Source organism: Castor canadensis, chromosome 1, assembly GCF_047511655.1.
Source record: "Castor canadensis chromosome 1, mCasCan1.hap1v2, whole genome shotgun sequence".
NCBI classification, from domain to species: domain Eukaryota; kingdom Metazoa; phylum Chordata; class Mammalia; order Rodentia; family Castoridae; genus Castor; species Castor canadensis.
In genome coordinates, this window is record NC_133386.1 from 7,906,684 (window position 1) to 7,931,100 (window position 24,417).

Here is a 24,417-nt window from a genome sequence, read left to right on the forward strand (position 1 = left end):
GAAAGGCAGCCTTCATGGTGAGAGTGTGACTCTCAGGAGAAATGGGCTCAGAACTAGCCTGGCTCCCTGGGAATGTGTCAGCCTTGGTGGACCAATGATGCAGAGCTCAAGCTCTAGCCAGGATTTAGAATGTCAGCAAAGGATGTCAATGCATGTCTACGAGGACCAGATGAGACACACATGGTCTCAACAGAGGCCAATGTGGAAGGACAGAGGACCAGGTGCCCCTTCCCTAGGTGGGAACAAAAGCTACCCTATTCTCCCCAGAGTTGAGATCACGTCCACAGAAACATGGAAAAGAGAGACAGAGGAAAGAGACTACAGAGAGACTAGCTTTTAAACCTCAAGGCACTGAGCTAACTTGGGGTTTTACCCACAACCTAGAGGAAATGGGGGCTTCCAGGGAGTCCCATGTCACAGCATGGGGGTCACTTCCAGTAAGGCTACTCTGCTTCTCTAGATTAGACCTGTCACTCTGTGTAGTGACACGCATTGTGTGCATTTCCTTCATAGCATTTGTCACAGTTTGAAATGACTTTTGTGTTAATGCGGTGACAGTTTGCTCCTGTGGGCACAGAGCCTGATGGTTTTGCTTTTTGTTGTTCCCAGTACTGGTCACTGCCTCACCATGGAGTGCTCACTCTGCACCTGTTGAAGGGAGTAAATCAGTGAGTGGAGGATGGGAAGTTGTGAGCTCTATCTGTCCACAGACATCCACGTAGCCCCATCCTTCATCTCAGCCAGCAACTTGTCGAAAGCCCCTTCACTCACACCACCATGACTCTTACTTTCTTCTTGGCAGAGGGCGCCAAGACAGAGACAGGGAAGGAAGCATCAGGAGCTGGGCTGGGGATGGGGGAGGCCTTAAGTCCAAGCAGTGGAGCCCCTTACACCCGAGGGACCTCCATCACACAGGCAGCTGAGGCCACAGGCCCAACTCCAGAAGCAGCTCTGCAAACACCTTCCTCACCTGCTCAGCACTTCGTACACTTCTGAGAGGTTGGACACACGTGGGAAATGCAGTTCCTGAGGTTATGGAGAACAAGACATTTGGGCTTGTGCACATCATCTGCTTCACGGCTTACCAAGTGGCCACTGAAGTGACCTGGAAAACACCGACTCCCACAGCACCTCCTCCTCCTCCTCCAACATCCTAACTGCCCAGTCCTTAATTACAGTGTCAGGGGACCAGGATCCTGTGGCTTGCTGGAAGGGCTCCTGATAACCCAGGATGGAAACAAGGGCCACCAGCACAGCCCACACCATCTCCCTTAACAGATGTGGTTAAGGGATTCTGTAAACACAGGATTATGAGGCACTGGATGGAGGCCCATGCTATAAATGTAGAATATCAGGCATTCCAGGGAGAAGAGGGCCTTGGGACAATGCCAGGACACCAAGTCCTAGGAGTTCATGAAACCTGGAAATACATGAAGCACAAATGCAAGATCCTCTGTGGGCAAAGCTGCACGAGGAAGCTGTTCCCACTTCTGTGACTCCCTTTAAGTAATAATGTAAGTGGTGCAGTCCCAGCAAGAGTTCAGTGCATTTTCTCCCAGTTTTAAGTCCACTGAAATAAATTTTAAGATAAAAGGTTATACAGTGGCATCTAATACTCTTACAGCTTAGGCATAGAATAAATTTTGTGTGCCCTTTTTCCTCTTAAAAATGGTATATAGCCCAGCAATAGTGGCTCACACCTGTAGTCCTACTCAGGAGGACAGCAGTTCAAAGCCAGCCTGGGAAAATAGTTCACAGGTGCACATCTTAAAAACATCCAACACAAAACAGGTCTAATGGGGGGGCCTCTGTGGTAGAGAACCTGCCTAGCAAGCAAGCATGAAGCCCCGAGTTAATTTAAAAAAGCAGCTATACAACTTTTTAATATGACTGTGATCACTCATATACTTGTTATATGTACGGATTTTTTTCAAAATAGCATGTTTCTCATTTATGTGGTCATAGTGTAAAAATCCTTCATGTGTAAGAAAGTATGAGAAAAAATTTAAAACCTCCCTGAGATACATTTTCCTGCATTTTGTTAGTCTTTTCAAAGGATAACCTAGACGGAATGCACACACCTTTCTTTGCCCACACAGCAATAGTCCTAGGTGTTAGAGGAGGGCACAGCGACAAAATGGACCACCATCCCCTACATTCCAAAGTAACAGTTCAGGTTATTTAATGAGAGGTTTAATTAAATCTTGGTGGTATGGTGCAGAATCCACAGGACTGGATAGAAAGGCTGACCAGATCTGCCTTCCAGTCCTGCTAATGTCCGTGAGGGTCACAGCAAGAGGGAGAAGAGGCAGGCACAGCTTGGACTGTCCCGAATGGCGACCAGCAGCAGGGAAGTGAGCAGGGCTGGGTGGAGAGAGGAGGATGGAATTCTGTCAGGGTGGGGCAGGGAGCTGGAGTTTCTTCCGGTGGGGACACTCACTGCCCTCAAGGTACCTTGGGAGGGAAACACTCCTTCTGCTGTGTGGTGTCTGTAGGACAACCCAGGAAGGCTCCACAGGACACCTGGGGCAGGAGAGGGATGCCAGCTAGAGGAGTTGAGTTGTGCAAGCACAGGCCTGGCAGTGCCCAGTCTTCAAACGTGAAGGTTTGACAGCATCAGAGAAAGAAGAGATGTCCAGAGAGTCAGAGCATCAGGTAGGAGCAGAGAGATAAGAAGTGTCTTGCAGACTGGTGTGGATCCCAGAGCACCGAGGAGCTTGCTGGGTCATTGGTGGGCAGCAGACAGAGCCCACTTGTCCAAATGTGTGTCTGTATGGAAGGGAAGAAGGACCAGAGCCAGGGTAGGGGTGAAATGGCTGAGGAGGAAGAGCGTGTGGTTTCTCAGATCTTTGGGTTTTATTCACTTAATGATAAGAACAATGATCAAACGGGAAACACAGACAGGCATAGTGAGAGGCAGTGAAGAACAGGGGTGGGGGAACAGCAGCTCAGTGGGTTCATGACAAGAAGACCTAGAGCCTGCTCAACAGGCAAGACTCTTGTTCCACGATGAGGAAGGGGGAGGAGCTGGCAGGGCACGAAGCAACATCTGCATCCCTGAGCATGTTCTCTGGGTCCAGATCACCAGCACCTAGGTGAACTCATGCACAAGACTGGGCTTGCCACTTGGGTCTACAGTGCCTCCAAGGACACAGCCTGCCTCCCCCCCGTCATCCCTCTGGCCTTCCCTACTGGAAACAGTGACACATTGTGGGTTGTGTGCTGCAAAGGACACAACCTTCTGGCAGCGCCGTGCACCCGACACCCACAGTCGGCTGTCAGTAAAGATTCACTGAACAGAGAAGAGGTAAAGTCACCACAGTGTCTTTTTGTCTCGAACTACAGAAACAGTCACCAGTGCTAAGGTGCTTCCTCCTGGAAAACAAGGGTCCTACAAGGACCACTGACCATTTTAACAGCTTAAGGTATCTATCAAAAATGTCACCACACTGATGCTTTTCTGAAAACAATGACTCTGGGAGCAACTTCTCAGGCCTAAGACTCCAAAAGCCCGTTGGCTATTTTTCTCCCAGAAGTGACATAGCCTTTTGTTCACCTGGTGTGCAGCTCCTGTCATAACTGTTTTAGACACTCTGGAGCACTGGCTGAAACCCTCAGAGGTTGTGACTTCTCCCTGTTGCTTACAGGAAGGAAAACTTCAGCCACACACAAAGGTAGCAGGTGTAAGGATTTTTCTGGAATCATTGATAGTATTTACAGAATTTCACATTCAAAACATAACACATTTCTAGTAAGGAACATAACAGGTTCACTGCAAACAGTATGATTTATATAAACAAAACCCAGGAGGGCTGTCCCAGGAAGGACTGGACACAGGACGAGGCTGAGGGAGACTGGGTGCTCTCAGAGGCTGGCTCTTCCCAGGAGAAATGCGAAAAGGGCCCAGGTGGTGACTATGCTGCAGACTCTGTAAGACAATGACACAGGTCAGGACCCTGGATGAGGCAGAGTCTGCCTGTGGACCTGGCAGCTGACAGCAACCGACACAGGCTTGCCTTTATTTCTTCCCAACTTTGTTCACACAAAGATCCTGCCTTTCGTTAATTTTCCTGTACCAACACTGGACTTCTGCCTCTCAGGGTCAACGGCTCTGGGACACAGACAGTCCACCTCCTCTAGAGATTCAGCTCAGAGGGTGGCAGGACAACGGTCTGCCGAGGAGTGGTTTTCCCCTCCACAATGCTGTGCACTGTAGTTACAGCTGCTCTAACAAGCATGCTGGAATCTTTGTAAAGCTTGTAACTGGCAAGTCCGTCTTTCTAGTCACTCAGGCCCTAAACCTTGAATGCACACTTGACCCCCTCAGGTCTGTCCTGGCTCCTCCCCATCACTGCTGAACCAGGCCATGGGCACACTGTCCCTGCTGCCTCACTTGCTTCTTAGTGCTCCTTGCCCTCCACCTCCTCTACAGCTTGGCTCCACAGAGAAGAAAGCAATACTTTGCAAATGTGAGTCGACTCTTCTCCCTCCTCCTCCCAAATTTCTGTGACCTCCAGGAAAGAAGCCCACAGTCCTCCCTGTGCTGCCCCTATGGTGACCTCCAGGAAAGAAGCCCACAGTCCTCCCTGTGCTGCCCCTATGGAGCTGGGATCTGGCCCCTTACTTGTTCTGTTCAAGATCAGTGGCCTTCAACTCACGAGGTACCTCCTGCTCAAGGAAGTAGTAGAGCCTAGCTTGCTACTGCTTCGCTTAGTCCTTACTGAGCCGCTCTTCAAGTCCTTTGAGCGGCACCTTCCCTCTAGGCTGGGTCACCCCCACCCTCCTCCCTTTTGATAAACACTTTCATCTATACTATGTACACTGTGTTCATTTTCTCCCATTAGCATGTGAGCAACACAGCACGGGGCCCTCTGCTCGCTGATGAATCCCCAGAACCCACAACAGGACCCAACACTGCAGAGGCTCGGTATTTGTGGAATGTATTGAACCTTTGGCTCAATACACTTGTCAACAACTCCTTGACAACCAACACCAGCCAGTAATTGGGGTCCGAGTCAGACCAAATGGGGGCTGCACAGACAGAAGGGCAGCCTTGCGCTCGGTCACTCACTGTAACATGCAGGTGATGTTAGGGGAATGTCTCCAGTACCGGTACAGGGAGACCTGCAGGGTTGGGTGGCACCTATACTCCTTCAAGACACTGCGGGCACTGTGAAAAGAAGTTTGCCCAGGTCAGCAAACAACCTGACTGCTGCAGCTGGGCTCAGAGCAGTGACAGCAAGGACACAGTGGGGAAGGGGGAAGGGGGAAGGGAGAGGGGGGGCTCCGAACCGAACCGAGGTACCTACTCCTTAAACTTATTGGTCAGGAGCAGGAACTGGCTCTGAGTGAGCCGCCTGACATCGAACTTGCAGAGATTCTGGAACTCACGATAGACTTGCTGCTCACTGGCCCCAGGCCACCTCCTAACAGTGAGGATGAGGACAGGCGGCCGGATGCTGGGATAGTCTGGGCCAGAAAAATTCTACAAAACATGAAGAACAAGAGAGATTTCTCCCAATTCTTACTGATGTCTCACACAATTTGAAAATGCTAGAAGGAACTAGGAGAGGCTTTGGTTAGGGAAAGGGGGGCAGAGGGAGAAGAGGGAGGGAGGGGAGGAGAAGGAAAGGGGAGAAGGAAGAATGGAGGAAAAGAGGGAAAGAAGGAAGGAGGTGGAAAGAATAGGGAGGGGAAAGGGGGAAGAAGGGATGAGAGGCAGAGAGTCAGAAAGGGAAAGGGGAGGGGAAAGAATTGGGTAAGAGAAAGGATGGGAGGAAGAGAGAAGTCCATGTGGGTTTTGACAAGAGACATGCAAGAATAAAAAGCGTAATGGGGTGTGAAGCCCCTCTCCAGCTCTTACTCTATTGGTTAGAACCAATCTAGCATATCCCAGGGAGCACCAGACTGCCACCCACTATAAACCTCTGAGCAGAACAAAACCTACTCACAACTTTAGGGACCGCAGCTCGGATAAGATTCACTTGGTTCACGTAAGGAGCCAGCATGTCAAGGTACAGAGAGAAGGAGGGCTCAGGCATGGGACCATTGCTACATGGACAGAGAGAAGGCCAAAGCATTCAGGCACACAGGCTCTTGGCCATGACGAAGGCCCTGGGTACAAAACGGGAAGGACAATGCCCCAGGCCCCTCATCCTTCTCCCCTCACAAGTGTTGGGCCATGTGAGTGGGTTTCCCCCACATACACAAGCAAAGCACTCAGACCAAAAGCTTCTAGAAGGTCACATGTGTTGGTGAGAGACTGATGAAGGTCATCCACTGACCACACAGGCAACAGACTCAGAGGAATGAAGCCACTGTGCAGAGGAAGCAAACTTCATCGTTCCTAATGTGAGGTCACCCTTGATTCCAAATGGCCACCTTTGTCCACAGCCTCTTTCTACCACCAGCCATCACTGTTCGGGGGCCACCCCCTAAGAAGCATGGGCCAGGCAGCTAGTCAGGCCAGGGAAGCCACAGACTTCTCTAAACCAAGGGTGGGCTTTCATGTCTTGAGGATTGAAGAAACAAAGTATATAGGTCCCAGACTCTGAGATGCTCTGTGCTGGTAGCCCCTTCCCTGCTCAGTACACACCACCTACCAGTGGGAACTTGAATGCTGCCAAATCACAGAGAAGGGGAGGTGGGCTGCTAGACTGCTCATCTGAGTTATAAGCCACAGATCAATGTGGCATGCAGTATTTGTATTTATCATATCCACTGCCCAAATGGACAAAAACAAGTGGTACCCAAGTTAGCAGAGAACACTCTAAAAATGTGTTTCTGAGTCAGTTGTAAAGAAGCAGGTTACAAGGGCAATTAGCTCCAGCCCCAGATCTGCTAAGTCTTATGGAACAAATGCACACCCAGGACAGTGCTATAGAACACACGAGTCAATCATGCATGTGACCTTCGTGTACCAGTGCTGGAGGGGCAGGGATGCTGCTGCCACGGGGAAGGGTGTTTAAGATTCCAATTTGGGGCTTAATGAACCTCTTCACAGGGTGTCACTCCCAGCCTAAAGATAGGAACCCCAGTGATGTATCCTTCATCAGCCTGACCCCTCGTCTCCTCCCTCCCTGTTATCTATGAGAATACATGTATACAGCACATAACGCACCAACGGGACATTCTGAAGCAGGTTAGACCCCAAGTCAAACCGTACCGCTTGAGTCCCTGACAAAAAATTCACATTCTCCCATTGCCAAGACAGCAGCGGGATGCAGGACCCACCCAGGCAGGAGGTGGGGGTGGTAAGAAAGGGTCCCTATGGAGGAAGACCACTTGTCTGCAGCACTGTGCTGGCTGCTGCCCTGGCAGGAATGAGATATCCACACACATTTTTCCTTTGGAGATTGCACATTTTCCCTTTGGTGTCCCTGGGACCTAGGAGGTCCTGCCTACTCATAGTGTAACAGGATGAAAGAAAGGACACTCACCTGTGTACCCTCTGTAGGAGCAAGTGAGCCACTTTCAAAAGAACTGGAAAAAAAAGCTAGAGATATAACAGATCCCAAGGCCTTATGGAAGTATGCAAACTCAGGCTCCAGTGCAACCCAATGGGAATGAATCAGAACCAGGGATGGCAGGGGCTTAACACAGCAGACGACAGAGTCTCGTTCCAAAGGAACAGCAATTCTTACCTGACCCGCAGAGGAAGGCGTCATATGCTGCTTCATGAGGGCACTTTGTCTTGGCTGAAGCAGTTTTCCGTAAGTAGGAGAGACACCGAGCAGCCATTAGAAACAGGGCCTGGGAAAGAAGTCTCTCTCCCCACCCTAGTTCAGCGGCATGCATGATCACCAACTGCTGCATGGCCACTCTCCTCACTCATAAGCCCGGTTCACCCTGGTCCTCCCCACAGAGAGAGGTCAAGAGCTTCCACACAGACCACAGACCACAGACCACATCAAGGAGGAAACAGACGGCAGCCTGGCCTCGCACGTGCCCTTGGATTACGTACCTAGAAGGTAGCAATGTGTGGAACACAGCCAGGAAGGCCGTGAGTAAGCACTGTGCAAACCTGCACAGCCTGCTGCCTGGGGGACCAGGTTGAGGAAAAGCCTCAGTTTGCCCCGAGAGTACTTTGCCAAGGGCTCCAGGAGCCAGGGCTCATGGGAACGTACCGTATTTTTCACACTGCCTTGCATGAACAATCTCTGGTCCAGAATTCAAGTTGCTGTTAGAGAAGAAAAATAGGATAAAGAACAACTCATGAAAAATCATCCCTTCTTGCTCTCCCCTAAGCACCTTAAGTTATAAAGATATGTCCATGGCATGAGATTTTTTTTTTTTTTTAAAAAGGTACAGGACAGATAGGGTCTTGGTGATGAGGCAACAGGGGTAGGGAAGGACCAGCAGGCAAGAGTCCCCCACTGGATCACTTTGGGCATTTAGTAGATACTTAGCCTGAACCCAGGCACTGAGACACACAGAAAGTCTCTGCCCTCTGAAGCTTGCCATCTAATGGCCTGAGCAATAAAACACAGAGATGACCTTATCTGTGAGACGTAGGCTTCCTGAAGCTGGTGTTCTAAAGGACAGTCCCCAGCCACAGGAACGAACATGGCTGAAGAAATGCAGGGAGGACAGGCATTTCAGGTCGAGGGGAGAGCAAGCAATAACAGTGAGGAGCAGAACGGGTCCTTGTCAGGGAAAGTGTGGCTGAAGGGTCAGGATGGATAGAGAAGGAGCTCCTATAACATGTGGGGGCTCCAGGGAGCACCAAAACATCAAAATAATGGCAACGTTTTGAAAAGATCACTCAAGTGGCAGCATGGGAAATGGAGTAGGACAGACACAAGCTTACCAGTGAGCTACGACCATGCCTGGAATTGAGACGCTCAGGCCTGAATGATGGGGGCGACCCTCAGGATGTAAAGAGGCTTATGGAGTAACATCAATTGGACATGACTGATTGGATAGGTGTGGGCAGCTCAGCCCTGAGGCCACTTGGCTCTGGGTGTGGGGGATGGTGACACCATCCAATAATAAGAAAACCTCCACCGCATTTGCTTTCCAGGCAGCTTTCAAACTCCTGTGTGCTGAGCCTCCCTAAGCCTAATTTTCTCATCTGTGACTACCCTACAAGCCAGCTAAGAGGGCTACAGGGATCAATGGCAGTTAGGGCAGCTAACATTTAACAGATGTGGACCAGGTGCATGGCCCGGTTCTAGTCCTGCCATGCATAACTAGCAGCATCCGGCTAATTATGGCAACCTCCAGCAACACAAGGTTATTTTCTCATTTCACAGATGGTGAAACTAAGGCACAAGGAGATTCATTTGCTCAAGGTTACAAAACCACTGAGGGGAAAGCTGGGACTTAAATCTGGGAAGTTTAGACTTTATGCATTTAAAAACAATAAAAATCAAACACTTCCTGTGTCTAGTCCCCCACCTCATAAACACACAGCCCCAAGTCTCACACCAAGTATCATAGAGACTTAGCAAATATTCCAGACACTGGAGAGAGTCTAAGGAACAAAGATGAATGTCAAAGTAACTGCAGGTCCCACAAGGCAGGAGTATCAAGAGGGCAGCTGTTAGATAGAGCCTCCCAGAGCCACCTGATCTGACCTGCAACTGCACAGGGATGATGGTAGCTGAAATAAGGGAGTGGGTGAGGTCTAGACAGTCAGGATAACAGACAAGAGGAGGGCCAGCGCAGAATTTAAGAGATGAGGAGAGGAACACACAGGAATGGTGAAAAATTACGTGTATCCACACGTCCACTCCAACCCATGAGAAAAGGGAAATTCAGAGGGTGCAACACAACAGAGAGAGAAAGAGAGATCGCAAGAGAAAGAGAGCAAGAGAGAGAGAGAGGGAGGGAGGCAGGCCAAGGGTCTCCTAGGCCACAGTAAGGCAACCTTTACACAGGTCTATGTGCTATGCCCTGTTCCAAATGTTTTATGTGCAATGTCCTGTCAAAAGCAACCACAGATAAGTGTGTGAACAGCCTTGTAGTAGGCAATTTGTAAGGAGAAAATCTGATGGCAGTGGGCACATGGGAAATGGAAGCTGGTAAAGGGTCTTGCTATAAAGAGAACAGCTACCTTGTCTCTGGGTAACACATGCTAGCAATTTTTAGGCACCTCACTGGTGCTTTCCCACTAGTCAAGTGACACTAACCCTCTCCATCTGCCTGCTCATCACACACAAGCCCCTGCCTGCACCATGGAGTTACAGTGGCAGCCACAGTGGAGAGTCAAAAAAGGGATTTTGTTTGTTCTTTAAGTGTGGATACTGAGAGAAATGAGAGAGGTTGAGAGCCCAGGGAACGAGGCTGCTGAGAGGAGGCAGCTGATGGGGAGATAGGCAAGCAGTTGGGGATGGAACCCCGTGGGGGAAGGAGCTCGTGCTTGTGGTGACAAGAAACCCAGTGGGAAACATGACAGTGACTGCAAAACATTCAGGAGGGCAGGCAAGGGGCTGACATATTTCCTGCCTTTGGTCTTTTTTTTTTTTTTGCAATGGGCGCCAAGAGGGCTGTCCAAGACAGGGACAGTGCAGGAAGTATCAGGAGCTGGACTGGGGATGGGGGAGGCCTTAAGTCCAAGCAGTGGAGCCATGAGTGGCAGAACACCCCTTACACCCCAGGGACCTCCATCACACAGGCAGCTGAGGCCACAGGCCCAACTCCAGAAGCAGCTCTGCAAACACCTTCCTCACCTGCTCAGCACTTCGTACACTTCTGAGAGGTTGGACACACGTGGGAAATGCAGTTCCTGCAGTTATGGAGAACAAGACATTTGGGCTTGTGCATATCATTTGCTTCACGGCTTACCAAGTAGCCACTAAAGTGACCTGGAAAACACCGACTCCCACAGCACCTCCTCCTCCTCCTCTAACATCCTAACTGCCCAGTCCTTAATTACAGTGTCAGGGGACCAGGATCCTGTGGCTTGCTGGAAGGGCTCCTGATAACCTAGGCTGGAAATCATCTCCCTTAGCAGGTGTGGTTAAGGTATTCTGTAAACACAGGATTCTGAGGCACTGGATGGAGACCCAGACATTCCAGGGAGGAGAGGACCTTGGGGTAATGCCAGGTCACCAAGTCCTAGAAGTTCATGAAAACTAGAAATACATTAAGCACAAATATAAGATCCTCTCTGGGCAAAGACACACTAAGGAACCCAATCCTATTTTTATGGCTTCTTGAATAATTCGTTGTAACACTCCAAGGCTTTCAGACATAGATCTGATTCCCTTTTCTCTGCTCCTAAGTGCTATAAAGCCCTTAAACCAACTGAGACCTACCCTTCTCCATGTGTAGCGCATGACCAGATTACAAATCACCTAGGGACATTTCAAACCACCACCTTCTCCCCTCTAGACAACATAAGAGGAGGACAATGAGGCCAGGGTCGGCTTGTGCCTTCCTCCATAATTCTAATTTGCTGTCAGCATGAGAATCCATGACTTCAGAGCTTTGCAAAAATGATGTATTCTCGCTGGGTGCTGGTGGCTCACACTTGTAATCCTGAGATCAGGAGAATCATGGTTTGAGGCCAGCCTGGGCAAAAAGTTTGCGAGAACCCCATCTCCAAAATAACCAGAGTAATGTGTAGCTCAAATGGTAAAGAGCCTGCTATAAAAACACAAAGCCCTGAGTTCAAACCCCATCCCACCAAAAAAAAAAAAAAAGTTTTCTCAAGGCTTTCAGAGGGGAGGTACCCTGGTGCTCTATAAGCAGGTGAAAGTTTACAAAATATGGGTCAAGCTCCAGAATAAATTGCCCCATTTTCTCATCTAAGGCATACGATTTATATACCAATAAGTCAAAACCTTGGAACTTGAATGTGGGAAGGAAAAAAAATTAATCCCATACAAGCTCATATGATGACCCATATGTGCCCAAACACAAAGGGATTCTGGTGCTGGTTTTATAAGGGTTCAAGGAAAAAAAATTTTTTTAAGTTGAGAGAAAAGCTAAGTGTTACCAGGATGGACAGCACAGTCCCCACTCAAAGTAATTCCATTCTTTACCTTCCAGATGTCCTTTGTCACATTCTTGGTGTCAATGAGAACAGGAAACAGGCTATGGACATTCTGCTTAAACTGATCATAGCTTTCTGAGGAGAAAGATGCAGACAGTGGAAAGTGAGCTGGCAGATTGGTAAAAAATGAGAAGGAACTATTGCCTTCCCTAGCTATCCACCAACATTGATTAGTAAAGCAAAAAGAAAACAAGAACTGAAAACAACCCCAATTAATCTCAAACCAATCCACCATCATCACTTTTGATTGGAAAGGCCACATGGTTTTCCAAGTGCTTCCTGCTGCCAGCATCAGCTAATGAAGTCTGAGAAGCTCTGGCCAACGGAATGAAAGAGGGAGAAACAGGGTATTTTGGAAAGGCAGATGTGAAATCAGTTATAAATGACTGTTCAGAGAAAAATCAACTAAATGTAATATTAATGAGATAAAACACCCAACAAAAGAAAAAAATTTAAATCAACTATTAATTGGTGAGTTTTTGAAAGTCATACCCGCATACAGTTTGAAGAGATTTTATTGCAAATAAAAGAAAAACACCCAACACGTACTTCCCAAACAAAAAGTCCTGTCACCCTCTTCCCACTACCCTCCCATTTCCTACCCCCCAAAGGCAGTTACTTTCAGTTTCTCCCCCTTGGGTCTTTATTCCCACAGCTCTCAGTGACGTGCCTATGCTGCAACTTTAGGCACCTGGCCACTGATTTCCACCAGTGAGCAGGGCGGAGCCTCTGGTTCTGCCGACCCCATCGCACACATTTCTCACCTCACCCTCACCCCAGGGTAGCAGCCTCTCAAAACTACCACAGCACAAATCTGTGAACGGCCCTGCAGCAGCTACAAGAATTGCATTTATTGCATCCCTTTTCCTTTGTTCTAGTGAACATTTTGTTCTGCTGTTTGCTCAGTTCTTTGTTGAGTGCATGTTGTTAATTCTGCTAATTATCCTCCTATTCACTCGCTATGCTCAAACACAGGTGTTTTATCAATTCCCGTCTCACAGAAATCTCAGGGAATCTCTTAGAGCTTCCTCACCCCTTTTATCTAGTACTAACTGTACATTTACGAATTCACTTAATGCTACGGGCACACTGAGGCTGCCACTGTCCATAGGTAACCAGGGAAAGTAAAGGAACTTGCTGGAGGTCACCCAGGTAATGAGAGGCGGAGGAGGACTTCCCTCACAGCTCTGGAGCCTTGGCTTTTACCCACAACAGTGCACACTTTATATCAAACAACAGAAATCAAATGTGGAAAAGTTTTGTTTGTTTGTGCTTTTTGGTTTTTGAGACAGGGACTGCCTATGCAGCCTAGGCTGGCCTCATGTGTAGCTGAGACTGTACCTGAACTTGCAATCATCCTACATCAGACTCCCAAGTACTGAGATTACATGTGTGCACCATCACACTTGGCATTTGTTAGGGTTTTTTTGGGGGGGCAGTATTGGGATTTGGCAGTTCTCAGGGACTCATGCCTGCTAGTCAGGAGCTCTACTATTTGAGCCACTCTGCCAGCCCTGTTTTTGTGTTGGGTATTTTCAAGATAGGATCTTCTTGAAATGTTTGCCTGAGGCTGGCTTTGAACTGCAATCCTCCTGATCCCTGCCTCCAGGGTAGCTAGGATTATAGGTATGAGTCACCAGTGCCAGGCTAAAATGAGCTTTTTCAGGGGGGCAGGCAGTAATGGGGCTCTATCACTTGAGCCACTCCGCAAGCTTTTGTCAGCCAAAGCATATCTTTATGTTATTAAAAACCTAAGAGGAAAAAAACCTCATAGAATCAAATATATAATATATAAAAACTCACAACAGGATAAAAGCAAAGTCATTAGGATTCTAGCCAAGTTTACAGATTTTGTTGTTTGAGACAGTCTTACTATGTAGCTCAGGCTGGCCTCAGACTCTTGATTTTCTTAACTCAGCCACCCACACGCTGTGATTATAAGTGAGCACCACCATGCCTGGCTTCCTTCACATATTTCTGATTTTGCGATTTGACACAATGAGCCTGAGCAACTTCAGTAATGGAGGGAAGGGAAAAAACTTAAATTTAGGGTTTTTCTCCCTTGAGGAAGTCTCCTGGTCTCCCCCTGAAAGACGGTACACACACGGACCAGAGGACACGACTCTGACCAACCTGTATAGCCCTTTGGGAATAAACAGGCCTGACTATAGACTATGATAAAAGGGAGGATGGCAGGTTTGTCCCTACCTGGGAGAGGTCTGAAGAACTTCTCATGGAGATGCAGCAGGTCCATCATCATGTTATGCCCTACCAAGGGCTACTTGGAGTGAACCCACAGGTGAGAGAAATGGAATTTAAAAAATAGTAAGGGCAGACACAGAGACTAACAGTTTCTTACCAACAATTTAGATTAGGACCCACTGCAAGTCTGGCCACCCAATATCCCATCCTTACCCATTCTGCTCTCATATAAATAGTGGGACTGTCTTAAGGACGAGGTGAGGAGGAAGAGATGGAAAGAGGGAGAGGAGGGGGAGGGAGAGAATGAGTGAAAGGTAGACTTCGGGGATCTCGACTGTGAAGTAGGTACACATAGCACCGCTAAGCAATTTTAGGTAATAAATGTGGAGTTCCTGTGTTACCAAAAAGGGCAAAGACATATAGTATCTCACATGCAGTCTTTCCCCAAATGACCCCAGCATGACTTGGAAAAAGTTTGAAGTTGAGAGGCCAGTTACCAATGAGAAGGCATCACTTGTCTTAAGAAATCTCATTTTACTGACAGAGGATCCTTCGATATCTACATCCAAGATACAAAAGACTAGAAAGGCCCAGAAAAGATATCTTCCTACCTTCTGGGCTTTCACCAACATCTGGAAAAAGACAGAAAAGCCCCTGGCAGAGAGAAGAATCTGCTCTTTCCAACAGCTGGCCCTGTCACAAGAGGCATGTTCAAGGTACCAGCGGTGCTGCCGACTCACCTTCTTTACCACCACCTGAAAGGAAAGCACAGACAAGCTCCCTAGATCCTGGGTTGCTGGGAATGAAGCCTAAAATAGTGGCTCATCTCAAAATGTAAGGAAGACAAAAAAAAAAGCAGCAGCACATGAGAAAACCCTTCAGAGGGCAGATTTGGCTGAATGAGTGACAGAACTGGTGAGGACGCCCATTCCTACATGGGAACTCACCCCCTCATTTTTCAGCACTGTCCAGATGTTGGGGAGGGCCTGCCTCAGCACCAATTGGACCTCAAAGGCCTGGAACCCTGCAGCAGGAATCACAAGGCACACACAGAACCTGGAAAAGCATTGGACTTTCCCGGCAAGAGGAAGAGAAAATGAGAAACACAAGGGACTGGTGGATCACATGGAAAGGCTGTGCTAGGGGTGCCCAACAGCGAGTCTTGTGTCAGGGCACGGGTTGCACTGTGACATTCTAGGATAGCATCCTTAAGGTTGTTGAACTCAGGGATACCAAAGTAATTTTGTTTCTGTGGGCTACAGCTATTGATATTAACCATGTTAGAAACTAAAATGCCAAGTTTAGAAAACCTACAAGTTTTCTTTTAAAATAAATGTTAAAAACATTTATGAAAAATAACTGTTCTCCAAAACAAAAAGATGTAAGTGAGGAGAGTGACATTGTTTTTACATTTTCCATCAATCTCTGTAACATCTGGTTGAAATTACATCTACTTCTACTTTCAAACTGCTGTGATACATTGTGGACACTAAGCAAAAGAATAAAACCCCCATCGATACATAGATGGAAAAGGGAAAAGAGTTACCAGTATTATCAAATGACTGACTTTGGATTTTCTTTTTTTAATATGTGTAACATTCAACAAATAGTAATTTTTTTTTCCAGTGCTGGGGCTTGAACTCAGGACCTACAGCATGAGCCACTTTACCAGCCCTTTTTCTGTGATAGGTTTTTTCAACTGTTTGCCCAGGCTGGCTTCGAACCACAAATCCTCCTGATCTCTGCCTCCTGAGTAGCTGGGATTACAGGTGTGAGTCACTGGTACCTGGCACGGTAGTTTCTTAAAGACTGGTTGTTATGCAGAATCTGAAGTCATAATTAATAAACTTTCTAGCACTGTTACATCAGAATCGACTAGTCTGCTGGACATGATGGCTCACTCACTCTTATGATAGCTACAAGGGAGGCAGAGATTGGCAGGACTGAGGTTACTAGCCAGTTCAAGCAAACAGTTCTCAAGACCCCACTTTGACCAATAAGAAGCTGAGTGGTGGCTCAAACTGGTCATCCCACATAGCTGGGATGACATACATATGCAGATGCATAAACAGAAGGATCACAGTCAAGACTGGCCTGGGCATGAAACAAAACTGTACTCAAAAAATACCTAAAGCACTGGGTGCCACTCACAACTAGCTATTCAGGAGGCAGAGATCAGGAGTATCATGGTTGGAAGCCAGCCCAGGCAAATAGTTCGAAAGCCTCTATATGGAAAAAATCCTTCACAAAAATAGGGCTGCTGGAGTGGCTCAAGGTGAAGACCCTGCATTCAAGCCCCAATACCGCAAAAATAAAATAAAATAACTAAAGCAAAGAGTGCTTTAGTTGGTGGTGTGGCTCAAGTGGTAGAACACCGAGTCCAAACCGCAGTATTGGAAAAAAAAAAAATGCTAATCCAGCTCTCAGCTCAAAAGCCTATACAGCTCTTCCTCAATATAGCAATGCTGTCAGCATAATTACTTTTCAAACACTTACATTGATGCATAGAATTTAAATACAAGATGATCAAAAGGTTGTGACAGAAAAGGACTAAGATTACTTCTTTACCAGAAGACCACAGTGACTACCAGCAGGTTTAACCCCTATTGCTACTGCACCAGGGCAAATGGTGCAACAGCAACAGCCAAGTCACAGCTGAGTGAAGCTTTGACTTTACTAACCAGACCAAGGGTTTTAGAGAGCCCTCCCCCTCCTGGGTCCACAGACCAGGCTCTAAGAACTGCACTGGTTCCACACTGCACTGTGGGGAAAAATTCAAACTGGGCACACAAGAGCTGGAGGAGTGGTTCACAAAGTAAGAGTACCTGCCTAGCAAACATGAGGCCCCAACTTCAAACCCCAAAAACACACGCATACCAGGCACACAGGTAAGGTCAAAGGTGGCTCATGGATGGAAGTTGACTACCTCAGTCTTGAATTCAAAGTAGGTTGAAAAGCCTTTGACTACTGCGTTCAGGTCAGGGCTCGCTCTAACCCCAAGAACTAAGCACTGAAGGAAAATGCTAGCATCAGATTTAGTTGTGAGGTATTTGGCACCAGGATCTATGGGAAAGAGAATGTGCGCCCCCCAACTCCTGGCGCACGGCCACGACCTGGCCCCATGCTTCCAAGCTGGGAGGAGTGGCCTCCTGCCTACCAGCAATACCAGGCAGAGTCATCCGGTCACCTTCCTCCGCCAGGTCAAGCCATCGTGTCACCTCATCAATCACAACCTTGATTTGGTCTTTATCCAGAGAGCTGAAAACGGGCACAAAAAATGTTGGAGAAAACCATACCAGAATCCTAAGACAGTCTTAAGAGAGAGGTTTCAAGAGCCGTTGTTTTGTTGCTTTGTCTTCTGTTTGGTTTTGGCAGTATTAGAGATTGAACTCAGGCCTCGAGAGCCATACCCCTAGGGCTTTTTTGCATTATTTTTCAGGTAGTGTCTTATGTTTTTGCCCAGTGTTGGTCTCAGACCCTCACCCTTCTACCTACAGCCTCCTGTGTAGCTGGGATCATAGGTGCAGGTTACCGTGCCCAGCTTATTGATTGAGATGGGGAGGTCTTACTTTTTGCCAGGGCTGGCCTGGAGCCAGAATCCTCCTGATTTCTGCCTCTGCATAGCTGAAATTATAGACATGAGCCACTGTGCCTGGACCAAGATGCCGGTTTTAGTATTGTGATTTCATGAGAAAAATGAACCAAAAAAAGTCATTTGTCCTTTTTACACAATAGGAAGGCAAACCTTTGGCCAGTATTCTTTGCAGGTTTATAGGAATCCATTTAATCCCTGTCTGCTTCGCCGAGATAGGTGGAATAAAAGGAAAATGCTCTAGCCAATGCTAAACACTATTGCCAGGACTGTCTTTATGTGGCTTCCAAGAGGTAAAGTGTCACTGGGAACATAAGGAAAAAGATAAGGACTTTGGTGAACCCTCTGCTTCTGTGTCAGAAATATAATATTGTATTGAAATAAAAGATCGTTCTCTGATTTTTGAAAACAGAAGGCTAAAAATTCAAATTGTTTTTCCTTCACAAAAAGCTACATTTTTATATGAAAATCAGCACTGAGAATATAATCCAAAACAAAACAATTCTCTAAACATTATACGAGCTCATTACCTGGGCCAGATAATCAGTCAGCACATTTTGGAGTTGAAAGCTATCTGATTTATTCCCCTTTCTGGTGAAAACAGAAAAAATCTAGAGCCCAAAGAGCGTCAATGACTTGTTCAAAACTAACAACTAGTTGGTAGCACTGGCTGACTGAGACCTGGGCTGCTGCCTCACTTTGGTCACTCCTAGGAGTATGCAAAGCCTAAGAATAACATAAAGTACCAGAGGGGGGAGAAAAATGCAACAACCCCTTGGGGATACAGGCAAGTCCTAGGCATAACAGGTCAGGCAAGCCAGCACCCACACAGTATGCCACATGTCTGGCACAGTCAGTGTAGCCTGTGAGTGACCCCTGAAAATCCCCAGAAAATCCTCAGAAAGTGGCACTGAGACCAACAGAACACCTCAACAAGTCTAAGACTAGAATGGAATTCCTCTTCTTTGAGTTACAAATTAAGAGGCACTTTTGTTTTTGGTGGTATGGGGTTTGAACTTGGGATCTCACGCTTGCTAAGCAAGCACTCTACAACTTGAGGTACTCTGCCTTTTTTTTTTTTTTTTAAACACTAAAGTCACACTCAAAGCAGTTATAGGTTCACATGGAGCTGAAAGGCTAGTTTCTCATCTGCGGGTGGGAGAGAACCCTAGTGTGACGGGCTGCCCCGTGTGGCTGAACACAGGCAGCAGAAGCCAACCCAATGGTATGAATGTCACCATACTCCTGGAACCAGCACATCCACCACAGGAAATACAGAAAAAAACAAAGAAAACAGAAAGGCAGCTGGAGAAACAGACCCTACCTGCGAACTCTCCAGTTCCCCGTCAGGATATTGTGCTTTATTTTCTTCTCCTGCTCTTCATTCATATATGGGATTCCGTTTTTGAGAAACTAAAGAGAGGAGCAGAACAAGAAGACAAGCCAGAGGTATCCTGCGAGCCAGGCAGCAGAATGAAGGGAATCCTTCTGGTCTCACATGGACAAGTAAGAAAGGGGACAAGAAAGGCTGAGGAATATGGCTCAGGTGGCGAGTGCCTGTCTAACGAGCACAAAGTTCTAAGTGTAACTCCCAGGATTACCAAACCAAAAAAAAAGGGAAGAAAGGAAACAACAGTGGTGAGGGGAGAAGACGGTATTATAGCCCAGTTAGACTTTAACTCATTCCCATCCCTACTCCAGTACCATACCTTGTTATAGTTGAAGCCATACTGATTCAAAAACTGAACACTAGAAGCTTGGAAAGAGAATTCTGAGTCCAAAATCCCAAATGTTGTAGGGAAGAGAAAGAAGTTACACGAATGAGCTACATACCTATAAAAAAAAGATTAAACATAAGGATAAAAACTCAAAACCATTAAAAAACAAACAAAACCACTGTGGCTCATAAAAAGCAGGCTTCAAAGTGGACTCCTCTCATTTAAGAAGTACTTGAATGTCTACAGTGTGTTTCAGGTAAAAAATAAATAAAGGAATGGTTTGGACAAGCCCATCAAGGCTGGTACCAGAACAGCAGCTCAGCCCCTCATCCGCTTCCAGGTGGGGCTGTCTCCATAGATGGAGGATTCTTTCTAACTGCTGGTACCTGTAAGCTACCAAGTAGCTTCAACTTTACTCTCATTACAACACACTGCATTCCTTGCTCTCATGAAGGTGCACAAAGTACAACAGAAACGAGGGCATGAGTGCTTGAGGTACAGGGGTGGCAGGAAAGGCCCACAGAAAAGTTACTGCTTTGAGAGAGACTTCAAGGAGAGGACAGAGTGAGTAGGAGAGCCCAGAAGTAGGAAAAACTCGAGCATCCAGGACAAAAGTGACCCAGGCACCTGAGGCAGAATTTGAAGGGGGAAAATTTGTAGAACACAGGCAAGAGTCACATGTTTTGCAAAATTTCTTTATACATACTTGTTTGACTCTCCTTCAATACTGGAAAACACAGACAATCCTAGAAGAATGACAGCAGAAGTAATAAATACTGAAGAAAAACTACCTAAAGTTAACTGTAAAGACAAAACATTTCCAACAGTGCTTTGCATTCACAGATAACTGTGTGGGCTGTAGAACAGGATAATATCCTTACTGAAAAAACAGACTTCAAGCACGAAAACTGTCAAATTGTAATTTGCATTGAAACTAATAAAATATAGTTGTGTTGGTTCTTCAAACACAGAAATATTGACATTTTCATAGTTTTTTAAAAAAGAAACACCAAAAACCATAAAAGGCTTAAATTTAACTGCTTTACAGTATCTGCTGGGCACGGTGGTGCATGAGTGTAGTCTTAGCACTTGGGAGGCTGAGGCAGGAAGATCTTGAGTTCCAGGCCAATATGGGCTACACCATGAGACCCCTCTCAAAAGATGAAAATGTCTAGACAGGTGCCAGACATAAGGAGGATCGAGGTTCGAGGCCAACCCAGGCAAACAGTTCAAGAGAACCTATCTGGAAAAAATCCTTCACAAAAAAAGGGCTGGTGGAGTAGCTCAAGTTGTAGGCCCCAAGTTCAAACCCCAGTACCACAAAAATAAATAAAAGTCTGTTACCAAAAAAGACTATATTCAAAATGAAAGATTTTGAAATGGGAGGAGAACAATAGAAGCACAACAGAGAGCCATTTCCTATACTTCCCAAAGAGGTCTTATAATTAAGAAAAACTGGGGGTGAGGGTGGGGGAGGTGGCACAAACAATGTATACACATGTAAATAAATGTAAAAATGATAAAAAGTAGAAAAGAAAAAGTTTTGGAATGAAAAAAAAAGGCCTATTAAAATGTATAAAAGCACCATCAAAAATATCTTCTCTTTAAGCAATAAATAAAGTTCATTTATGAGTACTGGAAAAAAAATAATTAAGAAAAACTTCCATGGGCTGGGGGCATAGCTCAAGGGGTAGAGCGCTTGCCTAGCAAGCATGAGGCCCTGGGTTCAATCCCTAATGCAGCAAAAAAAATTAAAAAGGGGGGTATGGGGAGAAGAAAACAACTAACACCGCAAATAGCAAGGGTAGAGAGAAGCACACGTGTTCGTGCAGGCACACACGTGTATTTGGCCTGTTTTTGTAAATAACATTTTATCACAATCACATCATGATCAAAGGCAGGATTGGTAGCTATAACAGAAATCACATTGCTGGCAAAACCTAAAATAGTTACTTTCTAGTACTCTACAGAAAAGTTGTTGACCCCTACAGTAAAAAATGGAACTCGGAACTAAACAATTAGCAATTAAGATTTTTTTTTTCTTTTGGTGGTACTACTAATCAAATCCTGGTCCTCCTGCAGCTAGGCAAACCCTACATCACCGAGCTACATCCCCAGCCGTGGATCATTTTTTCTTCTACCAGGTGGGCAAAATTTTTCGGACTGAGGGAAACAGGCACGATCACAGTGTAAATCACTGAAAACTCTGAACGACTGTTAGGAAGAGGAATAGTTTGGCTACATACAACAATTCTGCATTGCACACACCCTCACTCTGCAATGCTACTATGAGAAGTAATCCAGATGCATACATGCACTCAAGTACAGTAATATAAATACCAAGGCAGTCAATGCAAACTTGCTCAACTGTACACAAAGGGTCACCAAAGCATGCATTAAGGAGGTAGTTGCTACATTTGTGACCGGTAATACTAACATGCAGCAGTTAAAATGAACTGGTCTGTGTGTGTTGATACAGAAAGATCTCCAAACTCCATCAAACCCTGGCATGTGGAAAACAAAATCCCAAGGTACAAAACGTTTGTAGTATCTTGTTTGTGTAAATTTTCTTTAAAAAAAAAAATCTCACACATTTTTACTTGAAAGATTAAACAGGTGACAGTGATTATTCTTAAGATTGGTTTATTGAAGCATAGAAAGGCTAAGATTTCTGCGTCCTCCACAGTGTTGGTCCCATAAGAATAATGCCCCAAACAGAACAGTGGATATCAAAAATGATACCCAGTGTCTTTGAAAAAGGCCGAAGCTTTTCCTTCTTTTTTAACAGGAAACACAAACAAAATACCTTCCTGAATGATTCATAACAGGACAGGTGAACCATCGCACTCACCAATCTGACAGATCGTAAATTGCTGAACACTCCGGCGGGTCTTTAGATACCACTCCGATGGCAAATCAAAAAGACTGTGAGAAAACAGACATCTCATTCTACAGGCAATTCCATGGGATCGAGACACCTGGCCTCCAGGGCTGGCTCAGCCACTCTCAATCAGGGCCACCTATTTTTTTTTTTTCTTGTTACAACTAGAGAACACTACAGCATTAAGTGGACCACAGCCAGGTCCCTCAACAAATAGGAGCAACCCCCACGAAATGTCCTCCCCCCAGAAAAAGCCAGCGAGTGCTGCTGAGAAACCACACTAGTCTGGCCAGGTTCTCATCCTGAGGACTCTCATGAGTGGCCTCTCTCCCTGGGCTCCAAGATGGCTTTATCATTACCTGATCTGCTGAGGCCCCGACAAGTCTGAACGCAGGCCAGTGAACTCTATGTCCAGACCTGCGGGAGAGCAAAAGACAAGGGTCCCTGGGCGCGGAGGGTGCCAGCCTCTTGACACTGCAATGCCACCGGTGGTGGACAACACACGGACTCACCTTTGCGCTCAGGAAGCCAGATGACGTCAAGAAGGGAAGAGAGCCACAGTAGGGCCCAGTCAGGCCGCCCAGATTGTACCTGGGCCTGGTACCCACAGGCAGGGGTTCAGGCCAACGAGGGCGTGAGGGCTCGCGGGGTGTTTGCTGCTTAACGCCCCCCCGCTTGGGGCTGGAGCAGGGAGCCCCCTGTCCTTCTGAGCTGCTGCGGCCTGGGGACACATCTTTCCCTGACCAGCTGGCACTGCCCGTCCCAGGCCCCCCTGGGGAGCCGTCTCTAGCGACCAGGCCTACACTCCCGGCGCCTTACCCACGAAGTCCGCGTCCAGGACGAGCTCCTGCAGCAGGGGGAGGGTCTGCTCAAACTCGTCCGCACCGACGTCCATGGCCGCCGGCCTACGCCTACGCGCTGGTGTGGCCACGTGCTGCCCACGCGCTTCCGCAGCGCTGGGCCTTAAAGCAACCCCACCCGCCCCACGCGCTGACCCTTAGGTGTGGGGCGCCCGGTGGCGCCCACACCTGCCCACAGCCTTGATCTTAACGAGGTGAAGGCTGTTTGCAATCAAGACCTGCTCCGTACGATTGAAGCCGTCCTTGCTTATCTGGTGCACGCCTTCCTACCCCAGGCAGAAATTCCCACCTACCACACCACTAATCAGTGACCCGATTTTTGTAACTGTCAGTTTTCCAAAGTCACTAGTCCAGGATCTTCCATCTACACCACCCGCTGAATTCTAGGCTTCTACGTGAAGTTTTCTAGAATCCTGGTCTTCAAGGGAGGTGTTCCAATCAGTATTTAAGGTGAGGGAATTAACAATTGGAACTATGTACATTAACTGTCTGCACTATTTAAAAACAAAACACTGGATGTCAAAGGCCTCAGAATTAGTTTTAATTAAATTTTTTTTCTATTTTTGTGATACTGAGGAATGAACCTAGTCCTCCTACATACTAGGCAGGTGGTCTACCACTTGACCACACACCATCCTCAATGGTCTTTAAAATGCTGGTGCTACAGACTGGTGTCATCTTTCTTGAATGACTGAATACTAACATTGTCAATAATAATTATCACATTCCTAAATAATGTATAGTTTAGGTGGGCGCTGGTGGCTCACACCTTATTCCAAGCTACTCAAGAAGCAGCGATCAGGAGGATTGCATTTGAAGCCAGCTCTGGGCAAATAGTTCTTGAGACCCTATCTGGAAAAAAACCCATCACACAAAAATGAGCTGGTGTAGTGGCACAAGTGGTAAGAGCACCATGAAGCCCTGAGTTCAAACTGCAGTGCCTACGCCACCCCCCCCACCCCCCAAAAAATTGGAAAACTGTTCTGAAGGCCACCTTAAGTGCTTACAGGTTCTTCTTCCTCACGTTTATCAGGTAGCCAAATGTAGATGATGCCTTAGTTTGATTTAATCACCTAGATGGGTCATGATTCCCATCTCCCCAAGCACCAATTTAGATAAACTTGCGGACTGGTGGCTTGGTTCAAGCGATAAGAGTGCCTGCC

The 24,417-nt window shown here is 46.9% G+C and overlaps 1 protein-coding gene across 1 annotated transcript; it reads right to left on the reverse strand.

Moving 5' to 3' along the window:
* Positions 1 to 2,181: 2,181 nt before the first annotated feature.
* Pnldc1 (PARN like ribonuclease domain containing exonuclease 1) lies at positions 2,182 to 24,144 on the reverse strand. The gene is made up of 19 exons (XM_074071123.1): positions 23,214 to 24,144; positions 22,754 to 22,811; positions 22,365 to 22,438; positions 20,220 to 20,259; positions 19,505 to 19,628; positions 19,120 to 19,208; positions 17,361 to 17,461; positions 15,151 to 15,227; positions 14,815 to 14,958; positions 14,210 to 14,279; positions 11,991 to 12,076; positions 10,674 to 10,729; positions 8,127 to 8,179; positions 7,644 to 7,697; positions 7,440 to 7,482; positions 5,952 to 6,051; positions 5,310 to 5,485; positions 5,072 to 5,170; positions 2,182 to 3,928 (listed from the first exon to the last, which is right to left on the reverse strand). The coding sequence occupies exons 1-19, from the start codon at positions 23,287 to 23,289 to the stop codon at positions 3,865 to 3,867; spliced, it is 1,584 nt and encodes a 527-aa protein (XP_073927224.1). The 5' UTR covers positions 23,290 to 24,144; the 3' UTR covers positions 2,182 to 3,864.
* Between the last annotated feature and the right edge of the window lie 273 nt (positions 24,145 to 24,417).

What these genes read in the sequence shown, in the direction of transcription:
- Pnldc1 (XM_074071123.1), bottom strand. Translation starts at nt 23,289, where the DNA reads ATGGACGTCGGTGCGGACGAGTTTGAGCAGACCCTCCCCCTGCTGCAG. An exon ending in CGCCTTCCTCTGCGGGTCAG is followed by an intron (nt 7,483 to 7,643) that starts GTAAGAATTGCT and finishes TTTTTTTTCCAG; the next exon opens with TTCTTTTGAAAGTGGCTCAC. An exon ending in AACATCACCTGCATGTTACA is followed by an intron (nt 3,929 to 5,071) that starts GTGAGTGACCGA and finishes ATTGTCTTACAG; the next exon opens with AGTCTGCAGCATAGTCACCA.